Genomic DNA, 18,909 nt, shown 5'->3' with positions numbered 1-18,909 from the left:
TCTTCCTTTCTTCTTTTCCTCCTTTTTCTTCCTACTTCCCTTTTGTCATTCGTTCCTTTATTACCTTCTTCCCTCCCACCCTTCTTTCCTTTTCTCCCTTCCCTACTTCCTTCCTTCTTTTCTCCTTTCTCCCTTCCTTACGCCCTTTCCTACTTCCTTCTTTTCTCCCTTCCTTACTTCCTTCTTTTCTCCCTTTCCTACTTCCTTCTTTTCTCCCTTTCCTACTTCCTTCTTTTCTCCCTTTCCTACTTCCTTCTTTTCTCCCTTTCCTACTTCCTTCTTTTCTCCCTTTCCTACTTCCTTCTTTTCTCCCTTTCCTACTTCCTTCTTTTCTCCCTTTCCTACTTCCTTCTTTTCTCCCTTTCCTACTTCCTTCTTTTCTCCTTTCCTACTTCCTTCCTTCTTTTCTCCTTTCTCCCTTCCTTACGCCCTTTCCTACTTCCTTCCTTACTTCCTTCCTTCTTTTCTCCCTTTCCTACTTCCTTCTTTTCTCCCTTTCCCACTTCCTTCTTTTCTCCCTTTCCCACTTCCTTCTTTTCTCCCTTTCCCACTTCCTTCTTTTCTCCCTTTCCCACTTCCTTCTTTTCTCCCTTTCCCACTTCCTTCTTTTCTCCCTTTCCCACTTCCTTCTTTTCTCCCCTTCCTTCCTTCCTTCCTTCCTTCCTTCCTTCCTTCCTTCCTTCCTTCCTTCCTTCCTTCCTTCCTTCCTTCCTTCCTTCCTTCCTTCCTTCCTTCCTTCCTTCCTTCCTTCCTTCCTTCCTTCCTTCCTTCCTTCCTTCCTTCCTTCCTTCCTTCCTTCCTTCCTTCCTTCCTTCCTTCCTTCCTTCCTTCCTTCCTTCCTTCCTTCCTTCCTTCCTTCCTTCCTTCCTTCCTTCCTTCCTTCCTTCCTTCCTTCCTTCCTTCCTTCCTTCCTTCCTTCCTTCCTTCCTTCCTTCCTTCCTTCCTTCCTTCCTTCCTTCCTTCCTTCCTTCCTTCCTTCCTTCCTTCCTTCCTTCCTTCCTTCCTTCCTTCCTTCCTTCCTTCCTTCCTTCCTTCCTTCTCCATTGACCCAAAGACAGCACAAGGGTTAATGCACTTTTAGTTGAAAATATTTAGAAAATCTCTAGTTTCATTAGTGCAGAAGCAAAAGAAAGTTTGGTGTTAAATGTATTCAAACAAACAGTGGGTACACTTCCGCCTTTACCTTCCTCTGTGAGCTGGTTGTCTTTGGTTTCCTGCTCCATCTGCTGGCACCAGCCTTCCATCCGTCCCGTCTCGGCCTGCAGCAGTTTCAGGAACCAGTGGCCGTCTCTCCGACAGAGCGTGCCCCCGCCCCCGCCCCCGCCCTGCGGGACGGCGCTGCTGTTCTCATTCCCGCTGTCCAGCCAGGGGTCTGGAGGCGGGAGGGACGAGGGGTCCAGTGCCGGGTCCAGACTGTCAGCGTAAGAGTCCGAGCTGCTCCGCGTGGTGGAACGATTGAGGATCTGCCTGGGTGGTGGGGGTGAAGAGCTGTCAACGGTGGGCTCGCCGTTGTCCAGAGAGGTTTGTCCAGGAACACCGAATGTGGACTGGCTGGCGCTGTTGACCATGACTTTTTTCTCAAAAGGTTTGGAATTATTTATATGGGAGATGACAGGGATGTCCTGCGTGTCTGAGTCTGTGTCTGGTCTGGAAGCCATACTACTGGAGCGACTGGGCCTGGAACAAAACAACGTGATACTCAGTTATATACGGGCTAAATCAGAAGTAGGGCACGCAATCAAACGTACAAAAATGCACAAAGCCAGTTTTTGCAGCACCTTGTATCTGCACAACACAGTCAGAAATGTCTCCCTTGCTGGAAAAGTCAGTGCTCTGTTTCAACACTGAGTCACTTCTGCTGGTAATTTTAGAGATATAAATAAAAAGGATCAATCAGATGATAACTACTGCACTCAGACTGTCATCTTGTGTGTCTCTCGTCTCCCCATGCCAAATGAAACAAATATCTGCACATGAATGCTGACTGATTGTCTTCATTTCATGCCATCTTCCAGGAAATGCTGATAAGTACCAGTTCAAAACAATAAAATACAAACAGCATAGGACCAACAAAAGAGGAAGGAGAGAACAGCAGAAAGCCGGGAAAGGGAGGAGGTAAACCACATTTTGGTTATTCTGGAACCAAAACGGACACAGAGCTGTTAAATATCTAAGTTTAACTGCATAAATACACAAACCTTCTTCCACTTTTTATGCGGGAGGGGAAATATCTGTCAATGTTTAGATGAGCAGCTGCAATTCACAAAATACACCATACAAAAAGGAAGAAAATATAGCAGGAAGTCATTAAACGCACAATGGCTTCCCAACATTAAAGACAACATTAAGAGTTGAAATGAAACCGGCACAAACACGACACGAGCTTCAACAAAAAACAGAGATGTATTTAAAGTCTCCCTCCGCTCATACATGTTTCATCAATGTATTTTTTCAATTTTCTTTCATGCACAGATAAGGACACGAGAGGACGGTTTCCAAATTCATTTGCTGCAAGTAGAGAGTTGGACCTACAACATCATTACTTAAGCAGGCTGTTCTGGTCCAATGTACACCTTTGCCAAGTGGTATTTGCTTGAAGACTAAACTGCATATCCAAGAAGAATAGATAGTATATAAAATACTTAATAGGACCATAAGTAGAGAAAACCCTCATGCAATGTCTGGACATGTTCTTTGTATGTTATACACCCGATATGTATTTGACAAAAATAAAATTTGGTAAAAAGCTGGCTTGTTTTTTTCACCCCCACTATACCTAGTTCTTTCCTGATGCTCCTTCTGGTAGTTAAATGAAACTCAAATTAAAAAAGATTTAACATGAAAAAAAAAGGTATATTTTGAATGAAATTATATTTATACAGTATATATATAAATATATCATCTAGCACCTTCCTTGACAATCAGCTGCACCCCTCACTGTGTATTTCTTTGTATAATTTGTATAATCTTTTGTATTTTTTTTGTATAATTGTCCTGTAAAATTGTAAATAGGTTATGTTTATTTTTATTCAGAACTGTCCCTTTTTCTTTTCTTTTCTTTTCTTTTCTCTCTCTACCTCAAACTGCTGCACCTTAAATGTTTATACTGTATCATAGAAATACCACATTTGTTTTATTGTTTATTTTATTTTATCACCAAAGAGCGAAACTACCGGAGTCAAATTCCTTGTTGGACAATGTTCGAACCTGGCCAATAAAGATGATTCTGATTCTGATTCTGATATATATGTTTATATTTATATATTTTCCCACATAGCTTATGGATAAAAAAAAAGAAAACAAAAGGCACAGATTATAGTTTAGCTGCGGCGAAGAATAAATAAATGAAAAAAACCCAAAACAAATCAGACAACTCAAATTGTGAACACGTGAACATGTCTGGGGGGAGTCTTTAAATAGTAAATGCTTGGACGAGAGATGTACTGCAACGTCACAAATACAACACACAGGATGATTTCAGATCCATAGTAAAAGGAGAGAATGGTCAGAGGAGTGCATGTGGCTATAATATAAATTCCTCACGTTGTTAAAAGGACAGGAAGAGGACTTACTGCCACCCGTCCTCCACCTGTACTCCTATTGACTGAAATTTGGCTGGTGGCGGGGTTTCTTCTCGTGGAACTTCCTGAATGCAGTCGACCTTAGAAAGGAAGAAACAGTGGTGATAATAAACCAATAAAACAAACAGGGTACTTTATGACAGTTAAGCTTTTTATAGTGTTCTAAAACACGACTTCTAGACAGCTCAAATTGAGTTGTGTCGACCCTTTAAATTTCCAAGTGGCAAAGCAGAAAAAAAGTTTATTTCCAGGATCTGCAAAAAGGGATACAAATTATGTTATTTTAGCAAACAGAGAAGAAAAGTTCTGGTCGAGGAGGAATATAACTAAGCATATTTTTCTTCAACCCCTCGGTATAAATCCAGCTCTGAAGACAGACAGCCAGCACTAATGATAGAGTAAGATTCACAGTAATGAGACACTGGAGCGCAGATGACGCACTCCCGAGAACAGCGTGACTCCGAAATGACTTGGACTAAGCTGGTATGCTTTCATTTCTAGTAACAACATGGACTGAACCCTACTAGCACTGAATCTTGCAACAGGGGTAACACAGCCCCTGGCCTACCTGTATGCCAATGGAGGACAGTTTACGTCTGGGTACTGGGGCTACGAAGGGCTCCTCTGCCACTAGCTTCCCTTTATTAGATCCTGATTTCAGGGATTCATTTTGGACAACTGAGTCACTCGTTTCAGTGGAAGCATTGGCAGTACTGGAGGCGATTGGCTCCCTCGGGGTCGCAATGGGTGTGGGGATGATATGCGGAGGGCGGGGAATGCCCCGGGCCAGGCTGTTGGCACGGGTACTGTCGAGGCTGTCAGAAGAGTTGCTGTGAGCGTGGCTAGACTGGCTGTTGACCTCTGACCTCCTGTCCTGCTGGTCCAAGTAGTTGTCCTGCGCCGACTCTGTGCTGCTCTGTACCGTCACTGAGATGAAGGGCTTGGAGGTTGTCCGTGGTGGCACCGGTGGAGGAGCAGCCTTCTTACAGGTTGTTATGCATGTAGAGACTGAAAAGAAAGGGAAGGAAATGAGGATGAACATTTCTTTTTTTTTTCTTCAATTATAGAGTTTTTTGAGCAAAGCATTGTGGGCTCGTTACTCCTAGGGATTCTAAACATGACAGGAAGTTTCCCAGTAAGGAGCCAAAGCTGAGCCTACTGGGTCCAGGCCAGGCCACTTGAGCCCCGTTTCCACTGAGCGGCTCGGCCCGGTCTGGTCCCGTCGGTTATTTTGTGTGTTTCCATTATCCAAAGTAGAACAGTAGTTTTTTGATGCCTTGAGAAAGGTCTATGACCGAAACGTTGGCCCAATAAAACACTAGTCTGGTGAGAAGAAGGTGTGCGGGAGTTTTCTTTTTAAATCGGTGTGTTTCCATTATAAAATGGTCTCATTAAACAGAACCATAACATACCATTTTGGGGCCCCCGTTGTTTGGAGGTCCATAGAAAAATGGCACAGTACGGTAAGGGCGGAGCGACTGGCATCACATGATGCAATCAGTTGATTGGCAGATAGAAAACTTCACTACGTACGACAAAATCAAACGCGAAACAAGCACGAGCGCTTGTAAACAATCTTCCCTCATACATTTGGCATGGATTGTATGTACAAAGTACCAAGAACCAAGCAGAACAAAAAAAAGCTGATGGATGACATCCATTGTTGCCGTTGGTAGCGTCTCTATGATAGCTCTCGCTTTTGTCGTCGTCGCACTACTATGACGCCATGCTATGCACTTGGTCTACGCCTCGCATGCGCTTTGGCGGTCGGCACCGTACCGAACCGTTCAGTGGAAACGAGCCTTTGCTTTCCCATCGTCACTTCTAGCACTTAACAGAACCAATTTGGATGTAATAAAATCCCTGATTTCTAGCCTAATTTTCAATGTGCCCAAACAGGGGTGAATGTGAGTGGATCTCAAAGTTGGAGGAGGGATTTTTTTGGTACCACATCTGGTAAAATCATATATAGCAAGAAATTGTTTTATCATAAGGGGAGTGTTCTTTTGGTTAATGGTTCCTAAGTACTCAACACTGTATTGGATTCAAAAGCATTCAGAAAACCTGGGTGATGTCACAAGGGGTACGTCCAGATCTATTTCCACAGTCTATGATGGTGCGCAATGATGGCCATGGTTGTTTTCTCCAGTGTGATGAAACACTAGAGTTAGTTCATTAAAAAGATTTGTTCAAACGATTTCTTCACTGAATCATTTAGTAGTCGATCAGAGTTTAAACTCCATATGAGACTCACTGAACTGAAACCCAGCTGAGCAGTTCAGGATTCAACTCATGGCTCACAGCTTCCACCAGTGCTGCTGCTTTGAAAAAACAGAATCCTTTGAAAAATCTTTTAAAAGTCCAAATATTGGAGATGAACACTGATTTTATATATTTTTTTGGCATCTTTTCAACTGGACTTCATTTCAGCATTCCTCTTAGACTTGTTGAGGTTGATTCTGATCGTTCAAACTGCTATTTATCATTCAAAAGAAGTCACATTCACTGTTGCTTATTGGTATGTTCAGTTGCATGCTATTCCAGTAAAGTCAATGAAGGGAGTGCTGAACCTGATCAGCTGGGTCAGTGCGGGGCAGCTGAATATTTCATTTTTGAGTTTGTGATTTGTGTAATGTGAAATCCCATCCTCCAACTTCATTAGCAGTGAGCTGGCGACATTCTGATTCACCAAAGTCCTTTGTTTGCAGAGGAACAGGTTCCTTCAGTTCTGTGCCATATCGGCTTGCTGCCTTGTTCTCAACTGACATCACTTGATCTGTAAAGTGAACAGATCATTTCAGTAAGTGATCTGGTTCAGTTTGTTCACACAGGATATTTGTTCCTGATGTGTGATCCACACACTGCAAACACCCCACCTGATAAAGGGAATCAGACATGTGGCATTTACACTAAGATGCAAGATTTTGGTAAGGTCAGATCGGCGGCACAATAGTGTCAACAGCTCGATAGTATGAACCTGATTGGTTTTTCGGCCTATAATAAACATCGAATAAACAGACATACACTCACCGGCCACTTTATTAGGTACATCTGTTCAACTGTTTGTTAACGCAGATTTCTAATCAGCCAATCATGTGGCAGCAACTCAATGCATTTAAGCATATTGACATGGTCAAGATGATCTGCTGCAGTTCAAACGGAGCATCAGAATGGGGGAAGAAAGGGTATTTAAGTGACTTTGAACATGGCATGGTTGTTGGTGCCAGACGGGCTGGTCTGAGTATTTCAGAAACTGCTGATCTGCTGGGATTTTCACGCACAATCATCTCTAGGGTTTACAGAGAATGGTCCCTTGTTGATGCCAGAGGTCAGAGGAGGATGGCCAGACTGGTTTGAGCTGATAAAAAGGCAACAGTAACTCAAATAACCACTCGTTACAACCGAGATATGCAGAAGAGCATCTTTGAACGCACAACACATTGAACCTTGAGGCGGACGGGCTACAGGAGCAGAGGGCCACACTGGGTGCCACTCCTGTAAAAACAAGAAACTGAGGCTACAATTCACACAGGCTCACCAAAACTGGACAACAGAAGAAGGAAAAACGTTGCCTGGTCTGATTAGTCTCGATTTCTGCTGTCATATTCGGATGGTACGGTCAGAATTTGGCGTCAACAACATGAAAGCATGGATCCATCCTGCCTTGTGTCAACGGTTCAGGCTGGTGGTGGTGTAATGATGTCCTGGCAAACTTTGGGCCCATTAGTACCAATTGAGCATCGTGTCAACGCCACAGCAGACCTGAGTATTGTTGCTGACCATGTCTATCCCTTTATGACCACAGTGTACCATCTTCTGATGGCTACTTTCAGCAGGAGAACGCGCCATGTCATAAAGCACGGATCATCTCAGACTGGTTTCTTGAACATGACCATGAGTTCACCACTCAAATGGTCTCCACAGTCACCAAATCTCAATCCAATAGAGCACCTTTGGGATGTGGTGGAACAAGAGATTCCCATCATGGATGTGCAGCCGACAATACTGGAACAACTGCGTGATGCTATCATGTCAATTTGGACCAAACTCTCTGAGGAATGTTTCCAGCACCTTGTTGAGTCTATGCCACGAAGAATTAAGGCAGTTCTGAAAGCAAAAGGGGGTCCCACCCAGTACTAGCAAGCTGTACCTAATAAAGTGGCCGGTGAGTGTATATACTGTATGTAGGTTTGAAAGCATCTTGAAGCATGGCCTAGTCATCAACATCAGTCTTGGAAGTGACAAGTGTTTCTGCGCATGCCAAAAGTACAATTCTTCAACTGTACGGTAGTTGACAGAAATAATGTTGCATGAAACCTGCACAAAAGTACCGGCACCAATCAAAGAAGCAGAAAATCAAATCAGAGTGAACACTGATCAAACATACCCCGAAGGTTCGTGACCAAATGAAATCACACAAGAAACACACTTCAAAGGCTTAACCATGAGACGTGTGATTGATTCAGTAAAACATCCATCACTACCTGACTCTCATTACCAAATAGAGCTTAACAGTTTGAGAGGGACAAACCAAAATGACCCCAAGATATGAAGAATGATGTACCGACCATAGAGAAACCAGTGAAACAAACCCATCTAGTACGGTATAATCTCACACACAAAGCATTGTTAACAGCAACGACTTTCTTTCTGTCCACCGTCCTCAACAATTCTTCATTATTAATGTTTGACTTTCTCTTGTGATATGAAGCAAAGTTCTTGCTTTTAATGACAATTTGATCATCTATTAAAACTTGATTGTTGATGTTACAGCTGGAGTGTAGCGGCCACAAGCAGCTTTGGTCGAAATGTTGAACTTTTCATTATTATTTTTTTGTTCTTTCTTTTGGGAACAAGTGATTTGTTCCAAGGGTTTGTGCAATTATTAGCCTGAGCAACACAATGGGAGCTCAGTGCAGATCAGAAAAAGAGGATTGCAGATTTAAACAAGACAGGAATGTTTCTTCAGTCCGGCTCTAAACATGTAGATTTGATTGTTGGTTCAAATATTGAACAATCATGAGGAAAAGAAAGCAGCTTCATTTAAAAACATCCAGGCATCCATCCATTTTCTATACCCGCTTTATCTTTTGCAGGGTCACGGGGGTCTGCTGGAGCCTATCCCAGCTCATTACAGGCCAGAGGCAGGGGTTCATCCTGGATAGGTCGCCAGTCTATCCCAGGGCCATTAAAAAACATGATACAGTAAACTACTAATATTAATAATTTTTACCTCACCAGGTCTTAAAATACAAAAACTAAGTTAAATAAATAACAACATAGTCGACCATTTCACTTATTTAACAACCAACAGTTTTCCTCAGAGTCTGATCTTTATTGTCTAAAGAAGTCATGCGTCTTGTTTTAGAGAAGAGACAATCATGATGTGAACTCTGCATCAGAAGTAAAAATAAATCACAACATTCTGTGTTGTTTTCACTGTGGATCTGAACCGTGAATCATACACCGTATAGACTTTGTTCACCTCAACTAAAAAGTTCATGAAGAACAGGAATTCCCGAACAGATCAGGTAAAAAGACTCTTAGGTCCCGAAACAAAAGACTCCACAGAGGAGACCACAGACATCGCCTGCAGCTGAGTTTGGCGCTGCACCTGTGAACTGGGAGTCTCACCAGAACCTCACAAAGTCTCCAGTGTGAAGTTACTTCGCCGGAACAATTCACCTTCCTGGAAATCCAAATCACAATGTTTTCCCATTGATACCCTAACGCAGAAGTCATGAAGTAGCTGTCAGGAGCCAGACATTATTTGGAAGCGCTGGGCATCGTCTCAGCTGTGACACTAAAGAGCAAAATACTCCAACGCAGTTGCAGTCGCATTCCAGCAGAGCCAGAACACTGACATCAATTGTGAAGGCCAGAGAGGACACCCAACCCACTCCTACACTGGCCCGCGTCCAGGCCGGAGCACAGGCTTGTTTTTTCTTCCCCCAAACATGAACATCTTAAAAGAAACAAGGTAACTGCATGGGTAGGACTTTAAATATACGAGGATGCACTGTAGCGCTTTAGGACAAGCTTTCCTGTGAACCCCTGATAATTTTAACACATCCTCAACTACTCATGTTCAAAGTAGCTAGTTAAAAATATCTTAACAGTCACACAATGAAGAATGTATGTTTGAAGCAGTATTTCTAAAAGGTATAACCAGAGTTCTTCAGGTCCTACATCAGAGTATCTTTCTCTGCCTGATCAGAAACATCTCTGATGTAACTGCGGAATGACGTGGTGAAAGGATCAAACTGTATTGGTCATCAGTTCAGGTGACAAAAGTCAATAACTCGCTCAGCAGGCAAAAGCAACACTGGAGTCAACCTTTACAATACATAAGTATTGGTGTCTGGTTGGCCTCATAATCAACCGTTCTCAAAACACAGACCTGACAGCGAAACCATGACTTATTGAGCTGGTATGCAGTAGAGTAAATAGGATATAATTTAACCACCCACCAGCTGGTTATTACATCACTTCAGGGTTTTCTTCTGTCCTACCAATTCAACCAGAGAGGGGGAAAAAAAAAAGAGTTGTCCTTCAGCACGCTTGGCATTCCCCAAAACCCTGAGAGAGTCCTTACAATTGTCTGGTCCAGAGGTGTTTTTTTTGCTGGACTTTGTCCACCCGCCACTGCTGCTGCTGCTGCTGCTCCACTGCACTGATTCGTTGAGTGAGACTCAATGGCAATGTTTGCAAACAGTTGCAGAAAAATAATTGCTGAGTATGCCTTTAAGTCTAATGCCAGAGAATCTGCTTAATCCACAGGAACAAGCTCGAAAATTATAACCGACATGAGCCTCTGAGATTAAACAGGAGATCCAGTGGTAGGCTGGACACGATGCAGAATCTGGAACATTTGTAACGATTATAGTATAAATATTCTTCTGGACACAGATAACCTCAGGCCGGCACAGATCGGCCAAAAAATAAAAAAATTAAAAAAATCGGACCGGTTTCATTCGAGCCTGGCGTTTACACCATCCACTGTTCAAGAAGCCTAATTAGCCAACTAAACAACCAGATAAGTAGCAAATAAAGATCTCTCATAAACCCCTCTAAAATCATACCACATTTAACTGCTGCGTGTTGCATATTTTTTAAATCCAGCATTTACTTAATTTTGCGGAGGCCTGCCACACACAAACACAGCCGTGTAAAGCATAAGACTCATTCTTGAATCTCGACCAGCTGCAGACAATAGGCCCTACGTCAGCAGAGCCATTGGTAACCATCACCGCTTTCAGGTACCACTTTAAGAGCCACAGAACTGGATATTAAGCCAATATGTGGCTGCTTTTTAATTGAGCCAAAGCCGTACAAAAGCGCAGCTCAGTAAAAATAACTAATTGCTCTTGAGAAAGGAACGTGACAATGAAACAACCAAATGCTTTGTGGCAACAAGTTGGAACCTGGAGTCGGTGCTGCTGTTTTCATGACACCTGGACGGTCGTCTTCTTATCCACTGTGACTGCTTGTTCACATAGACTCTTATTACACCAAAAAATAATAACATTCTCTAAATCAGCTGCACATAGTAGAAGCTGGAACTATTTCCCCCATGACTTTGGCATTCAGAGGTTAAAGTCACACGATTAAAGTCACTTAACCTAAAATTGTATTAAACTACCAACTTATGCATGATTAGGGGTCTTATTGTGACAGTTGCATTGCCGTCTGTGTGTTCAAATAGTAAGATGCCATCACGAGTTCTCATTTTGAGCCAACTTGACTTCTGAGTCCAAACCAAAAGATTTATTCTCATTTTTAAAGATAATATGGTTCGTGGTTGGAAATACCCTGCCCCGAAGGGATCACAAGCCAGTATTTTCATAGTGCTGGGTCCAAGCCTAGATAAAACCTATGCCAATGATGACCTTTCGAGGGGGAAAACCCGAAAGAAGTTGCTTGGATATCAGATATAAGACCCCAAAACAAAAGTAGATGGGGTGTTTTTACTAAAAAAATCAAAAGAAATTCCATTAGGAGGCTCTGGATAGGTCAGTGGGTTGAGCAGGCACCATTTACAGAGGCTATTGCCCTGCTTCTCTTTGCTGTGCGTCTTCCCACCTCTCTCTACCCGTTTCCTGTCCACCTACTGCCCCAATAAAAGGCAGGACAGGTGCCACAAAAATCTAGAAGGGAAAAAAAAAAACATTGGGAAACTTGCACAAAAACTTGTGACATGTGGTTCTCATCTTTGAAAAGTACCGTTCTCCTTGTGTCCGAGACACACCAACAAATTAAGACTAGCTCAACTCTATACACACGGAAGTAGAAATGTCCATTGCTTGACCTGAAAACATAGCTGAAACATGAGTGCCACAGAAAAGATACATTTCTGCTGTCTAGAAATAATTTGTGCAGCAGAAAGGAGTTCTTTGCAAAATTATCTGCAATCCAGTTTCTCCACCCAACAGCAAGGTTACAAAGCATAATCAGTATTTAACGAAGCACCACAGTGGGCTGTACAACCGATGTAAAAAAAACAAAACACACAAGCATAATGATGATGTTTCTGCTAGATTCTGCTAGAGAGTTGTTTGCCATAACAACTGGCATGAGGTCAAGTAGGATCACTGAGACATACCCACGTCATACCGTGCAATTCACTGATGATAACTTCCACTTGAATTGTCACCTACATATGCTCCAGTTTGATTTTTATCTCAGATGACGCTCCAATATATATCTAATGCAGCGTGAATAACACATTTCCATCCATCCATTATCTATCCCAGCTGTCTTGAGGTGAATATTTGTACGAAAGTTTAGAATGAGATCTTTTCCTGAAATACATGGATGCCACTGTTACTCCAAAGTCAGTCAGTTTCTGTAGATAACAATAGAATAAGGTTATTGGCATGGCATAATTAAATCCATAATTCAATCAAAAGATTTCATCAGATGTATTCTATTATTGCATATACCATAGAATGGATAATTACACTGATGCATGTGATGCAGTCTTTCCACTATCCTATTATTTTAAACAAATTAACTAAACAAATGACTGTGGTGGCTAAAGGGTACAAACAAAGAAACAGTCACTAAGGACAATTGAACTATTGGTATATCCAAATGTGGTCAGTCTCTCAGGGACAGAGGAAAACTGATGACACTTTATTGCAAGGCTTAACCATTAGCTAATATGTTGTGCATGTGGAAGGGAGGGGAATAAAAGACAAAAGATGGATTATAGCGCTCAATTTAACAGTTAATCTGTCCAGTTGTCCACAGCCTGCCCATCTGTATTGTCCATAATCCAATAACAGTCACTAGAAACAGACTATTATCACATCGATATAATCATGATTATAAAATAAAATATCAACTCTGCAATCTTTTATGAAATGTGAATTTAAGTGTGACTGCTTAATGTGACCACACACATGCCAACAAAAGCCAAAAGTGGGACAAATAATAACCCCTTATGAAACCACATTTTCCATCTCAGCAACCAAAAATAAGCTACATTAATGAAAACACGTAGGTGTATTTAATCGCTGATCAATGCAGGTAATTTGGATGGAGCATCATAAACATGCCAGCCATGTGAGGACACTTAAGGCTGATTTATGGTACCGCGTTACACCAACGCAGAGCCTACGGCGTAAGGTACGCGGCGACACGCACCGTACCGTGCGCGTCGCCGCGTACCCTACGCCGTAGGCTCTGCGTCGATTTAACGCAGAACCATAATCCAGGCTTTACAGGAGCATTTCCCCCTGATGTTAGTCGATCAATATTAGCTTCTGATCACATGGGAAGAAAAAGACGGCACTATAATCAAAGACGGACCGGGAATAATAATACTAATGATAAAACATATGCAATTAAAGTACGTCCAAGTGCAGTGGGCGTTTATAGAGCCCCATCACTGACCAGTTAGGGAAATTAACATCCATAAGGACAAATGTAACTCAGCTGAACTTAGAAAGAGCGCTTCAACATCAGAAGCACTACGATACGTACGGTTCAGTATTTTGCTTACCCAATTATGAAGCGCAGATCAATACACAAGCCGGCAACGTTTAATAAAAGTGATCAGTTTAGTTATTAGGGACCGTTGCTTGTAAAGGAGCGTCCCCCGCGGCTCCGTCACGCGTGTGTGCGGAGCTGCAAAGCCGGCGGAGGAGCGTCTCCGGGGGGGCGTGGTCACGCCGGTGCATTCAGGAGCTACTCGGAAGTGATAACAAAACAACAAAAAACATCGTTGTTCCTCTACATTTATCTATTTTTTTGTGTTTTTAATTGCTATAGTTACTTATTTTTGGGGTTTGCGTAACAAAAAGCCATTGAAATGATCACCCGTTAGGGTTTTGTAGGCCGAGACGGCAAACGCTTAATAGCGCTATGCAGAAATATCATTGTTTATCATGAAATCCGGATGCACTCAATTTACAAAAGTTACTTTTCTTAAAGTGAAATATAGTGGTTCTTCTGGGATGAATCGTAATTTATCACCATGTTTATACTTGAATAGCTTTTTTATTTGAAAATAAAGAGAAAAGAAAAAGTAGGCTACTGGATATCTTCTGCAATCCTAAAGAGAGAGAGTGAAAATTTCCACATGGTAATTTTTCATGAAGGTAGCATGTGCTCTGTGGTGCATTTCGTAGTCCACAGTAAAGAGCGCCACAATGTGGATGATCTAAGGCAGTGGTCCTCAACCTTTTTTCAGTGATGTGAAATATTTTTTCAGCCAAGTACCCCCTAACCAGCGCAAAGCACTTTTGGTTGTAAAAAAAGACCTAAAACAGAGAACTGTGCCATCAGTAACTGATTTATTAAACATAAAAATATTGCTGCTATGCTTCAACCACGACTCCATCGTTGGTCCAAGTGATTGACAGGTGAAGCCAGGTGATTGACAGGTTAGGACCATCCTGGTGTGGGAGATACTCTGGGGTTTTAGGATAATAAGTAGAATATCCTACTCCTGAAGATAGAATTCATTTTATGAATTTAGACTTATATTTTCCTCAATTAATTATTTATGAAATGTTTATTTTTAAAGGATTTTTGCATGGATGCTACTTTTTAAATATATGTATATTTTAAAATCTCACGAAACCCCTGGAGTGCCTTCACGTACCCCCAGGGGTACGCGTACCCCCATTTGAGAACCACTGATCTAAGGTATGAATAACTGAACCAGACGGTTATCAACGCATGACCTAGTGTAGTCATAAATTCAGGGATGTGACAGGTGTAAAAAATCAGAACAAAGCCCATTTGGCTAATGTGTGCTATCACATACATTCATAATCCTTCTGCTTCTGCAAATCTAACATCAAGTTAGACATCAAACAGCCATGTTCCATCTTTTGTTTATCTGTACCTTGTAATTAATCTCTGATAAAGTTATTTTGATATCCACTCAAATCAACAGTGGTTTGCTGTCTGTCTTATAAAATACTCTCTAGCAGTTCACTGGATAAAGTTGTGAAAGTTTGCTTCAGTGATCACCATATGCTGTTTGTCGTGGTGTTAACATTTATAAGCTGGCTGGTAAAGCTGGTAAAGTGATGAGATCTTTGTGTGGGAGAGGAGATGGTTTCAAACTGTTACCTGTGTGTGGGGGTAGGATGCGTGGTCTGTCTGTCCCAAAACGTTGAAGAAAAATTGCAAGTTGTTTCTCCTTTGGGGCTTTGTCCAAGCCAGTGGCTATCAGGTAAGAGGCAAACTGTTCTTTCCATTCCTTCCACTGTGCAGAGAGGTTGTCTAGTGTGGGCAAGAAAGGCTGCATTTGAGCTAAATATGCTGCTGTGGACATGCTAAAGGAAAAGTGTTCCACCAAGGAACAAAACTGACAAGCACAATTTAAAGAGATTTTAGGGATAATACACAACATGCTAGGAACTTTGCCTATGTGATTGGGTCACGCAGGAGAGAGTGTTTCAAATGTGACAGAATATCAGACTTTATGAGCCCATAATGAAATAATCAAAAAAGAAATGTATTATGCATGTGTATATTCTGAATACATTCCAGAAATTAAAGTTAGGCATAGCAAAACAGTGTATTATGGTATGTAACTCTTCCATAATTCACTGTTACATGCTTATTGAAGTAAAAAAAAAAAAAAAAAACTTACCGGTGCTGGTGCTGTATGTGTGAACAGTTGAGTCAGTCAGAGGCGGTGAGCAGCCTGAGTCCATGGACACCGAGTCGTCGTCTTGGGAACAGCCGGCTTGGATGGCTCTCAGGTAGCTGTGGCTACGGGATCGGAAGCATGTTGGCATGGGCAGGTCTATGGGCTCCGGGATGTCTTGGGAAAGGGAACGGGAGTCTCTGAAGGTAGACTCTGAGCTCCGGTCTTCATAATGATGACGCCTTTCTAACTCCCGCAGCTAGAGAAAGGAGAAGACGAGTACGGTGTAACGGTGGTGTAACGGGGAGAAAACTAGCTCTTAACCCTCACAGTCAGAGGTGTCAAAAGTATTCACATTCATTACTCAGGTAGAAGTAGATACTAGAGTTTAAAAATACTCCTGTAGAAGTTGAAGTATCAACTCAAGTTTTTTACTCAAGTAAAAGTATAAAAGTACTGGTTTCAAAACTACTTAAAGTATAAAAGTAAAAGTAATGTAAGGGGGGAAAAAGCCATTGAAAATGAATGCATCTTAGTATAATGCAAATATATTAAAGAACCATATATGTGTACTATTGAGCATTAACATGTGTTTCAGAGAGCAGGAGATATGATTACTAGTTGCCTATAAGTATTGTAATGGTGCAAAAAGTCAAACTTCAGAGGCATGTTATCATTTATCCTAACCTTTATTGGAATGTACATCCAAGTTTAGTTGCAGGAATCTGAGGGAACGGATGTAAGAACAAAACTGGACAAGAACATCTGAAACAACCACAACCAAATTCACTCTATCCGGATGGAGCAATTTAACTGGATAGTTTTTTTTTAAAGGCCGAAATGAAATAGAGTAACGAGGCTGTTTTTAAAATGTAAGGAGTAAAAAGTACAGATAATTGCGTGAAAATGTAAGGAGTAAAAGTAAAAAGTCGTCTGAAAAATAATTACTCCAGTGAAGTATAGATAACCAAAATTTCTACTTAAGTAAGGTAACAAAGTTTTTGTACTTCGTTACTTGACACCTCTGCTCACAGTACACCGGCAGTGTCTTTGTGACCCTTAGGCCACGTTTACACGTAGCCGGGTATTTACAAAAACGGATATTTTCCCCTCTCCGTTTTCAAAAATATCCTCGTTTACACGGAACCGCATGAAAACGCTGTTAACGTCATGCCAGCCAATCATAATCCTGGAAAAAACATCAACAAATGACACGTGTAACTTCCAGGCTGATTTATGGTTCCGCGTTACACCAACGCAGAGCCTACGGCGTAGGGTACGCGGCGACGCACACCGTACGGCGCGCATCGCCGCGTACCCTACGCCGTAGGCTCTGCGTCGGTGTAACGCGGAACCATAATTCAGGCTTTACTTCCAAGACGGAACGAGAGTCTTTTATACAGAATATAAAACAGGTAAAATACAAGAAAATATTGACGGTGGCCAAACTAATTGTAAACACAGGTCGCACACATGACGCTGGTGAGTTTCTGTTGCATAATGTGATGTTCTGAAGCCTAAATCTCCGTTTTCCTCTGTTTAGACGCAAACGTGAAAACTGAGTTTTTGAAAATCTCCACTTTGGCCGGAGTTTTCAGAAATGATCGTTTTTGGGGGCTTTGAGCTGCGTTTTCGTGTAAACAAACGGCCAAAACGCATGAAAACGCCTCAGTTTTTGCTCCGTGTAAACGGGGCCTGAGTGCGCTGTGAGGGTTAAAGACGGCCTCTAGCTACACAGGTGAGAGGGCCCTAGTCCGAGATGGCAATGAAAGGTTTACAAACGGAACTGGGAAATGATTAACTCCACTGCTGTAGAGAGGAAACCTTTGCGTTAATGGGCTGTCGTTCATCTCTATAATTACATTTTGTATGAAATTGCCTTCTTTATGGAAAATTAAAGAAATGGCGGTCTACTCTTTTGCACCTAATCATACAGTGACTGCATGCTCTTACAGAGTCAGCTCTGCCATCTGAGCCTTTTTTTTTTTTTAGCCCGGAGCAACAATGGCAGGATAAAACGGGGAAGATTAAAGAAAGTCAGCACAAAAGAGCTTAAAATGAAGAATGTGGTTACACCAATACTCACATTTAAGAAATCATGCAAATAATTTTGGTAGCTTATTTTAGATTTTTTCCTTTTTAAATGAGTTCTGGTTCAGAGTAGAAAAAAGGTGTAACTTGACAATGAGAATTTGGCTGACATCCTTCTGACATCCTGCTGTGAGATCCAATTTAACAGATAAGTCATATAGAGGGGAAATTTGTGGTAAAGCAGCAACCTTTCAGAGACTGGGGGGAAAGCCTGTGCTAATAGCCCGCGCTGCCTCGTTTCAGAGGAAAGATCTAAGTGACTTTATACAGCTGATCTTTGTCTCGGTGACCTTGTCATTGGGAAGCTAATAGAGCCTCTGTTCAGGAGATGAATTAGGCTTAAAACTATCAGTGTCACTCATTTGTCTTCGGGGGTTATGACAGTAATAGGACACAGTTGGAGATAGGGATCCCTGTGTTCATTAGAGACTCATTCTGTTACAGTCATTTGAGCTGCATCTGTAAAAATGTAAATTATGGAGAGAGGCGCTAAAGGCAGAAGAAGGGTCTTTGATAATGACTGGGGATTTGAGAGGAGAAACATTTGCAAAGGGCTAACTGTTGTGAGTTATGAGTAACTAATGTCCTCACAATTCTTTAGAAAAATATCCCTGACATAAACAGATGATTCATAAACACATTTTTTCTAGTTCTCCCTGTCGATGACATAATAACTGACCTGTCCCATGCAACTGCGTCTGCCCAACGTGCTGCCGGCCTGACTGAAGTCATCATCATCCCATGGTGCCAGAGGTCCCGTTCCTTCAATACAGTCCAGGTTGTCCAGGCTGCGATTATTGGACATCTCTCGGAGAGATGGAAGACAGCTGGAAAGTAAGAGTTAGATAAGAGTAAAAAAAAAAAAATGCGACAAAACAGATGTGTCCAGGATGCAGCACATGGGAAGAAAACTGATGGATAGAAAGCCAATGTTCTCACACCATGAAGAAGCAGGACGGAAACATGGTTTTTTAGAGGAGGAAAATGAGTGATCAGCAAAACCAGGAGTTGAAAGAGAGATAAAAGGAGGACGTGTCTGCAATTCAAGACATTCCTTTCATTTCTACTCTCTCCATATAGTCTCCATTTTCATTTCATTTAACTCTCGCTTCAGTAATTACAGCATCT

At 41.9% G+C, this 18,909-nt stretch overlaps 1 protein-coding gene across 4 annotated transcripts in view; it reads right to left on the bottom strand.

Annotated features, from left to right (window-relative positions):
• dlgap4b (discs, large (Drosophila) homolog-associated protein 4b) overlaps positions 1–18,909 on the bottom strand; it is a 149,868-nt gene that overhangs the window by 9,829 nt on the left and 121,130 nt on the right. For 3 of the 4 annotated variants that reach the window (XM_061727741.1, XM_061727742.1, XM_061727744.1), the window contains 6 exons: positions 18,461–18,608; positions 15,694–15,949; positions 15,168–15,320; positions 4,150–4,589; positions 3,573–3,661; positions 1,184–1,677 (listed from right to left, as the gene is read on the bottom strand). In XM_061727741.1, coding sequence (XP_061583725.1) covers positions 1,184–1,677; positions 3,573–3,661; positions 4,150–4,589; positions 15,168–15,320; positions 15,694–15,949; positions 18,461–18,608 — 1,580 coding nt within the window. The remainder of the gene's footprint in view (positions 1–1,183; positions 1,678–3,572; positions 3,662–4,149; positions 4,590–15,167; positions 15,321–15,693; positions 15,950–18,460; positions 18,609–18,909) is intronic. The other variant, XM_061727743.1, reaches the window with a different exon arrangement.

This window comes from Cololabis saira, chromosome 8 (genome assembly GCF_033807715.1).
Source record: "Cololabis saira isolate AMF1-May2022 chromosome 8, fColSai1.1, whole genome shotgun sequence".
NCBI lineage: Eukaryota > Metazoa > Chordata > Actinopteri > Beloniformes > Belonidae > Cololabis > Cololabis saira.
This window is presented reverse-complemented; position numbering and strand designations above follow the sequence as displayed.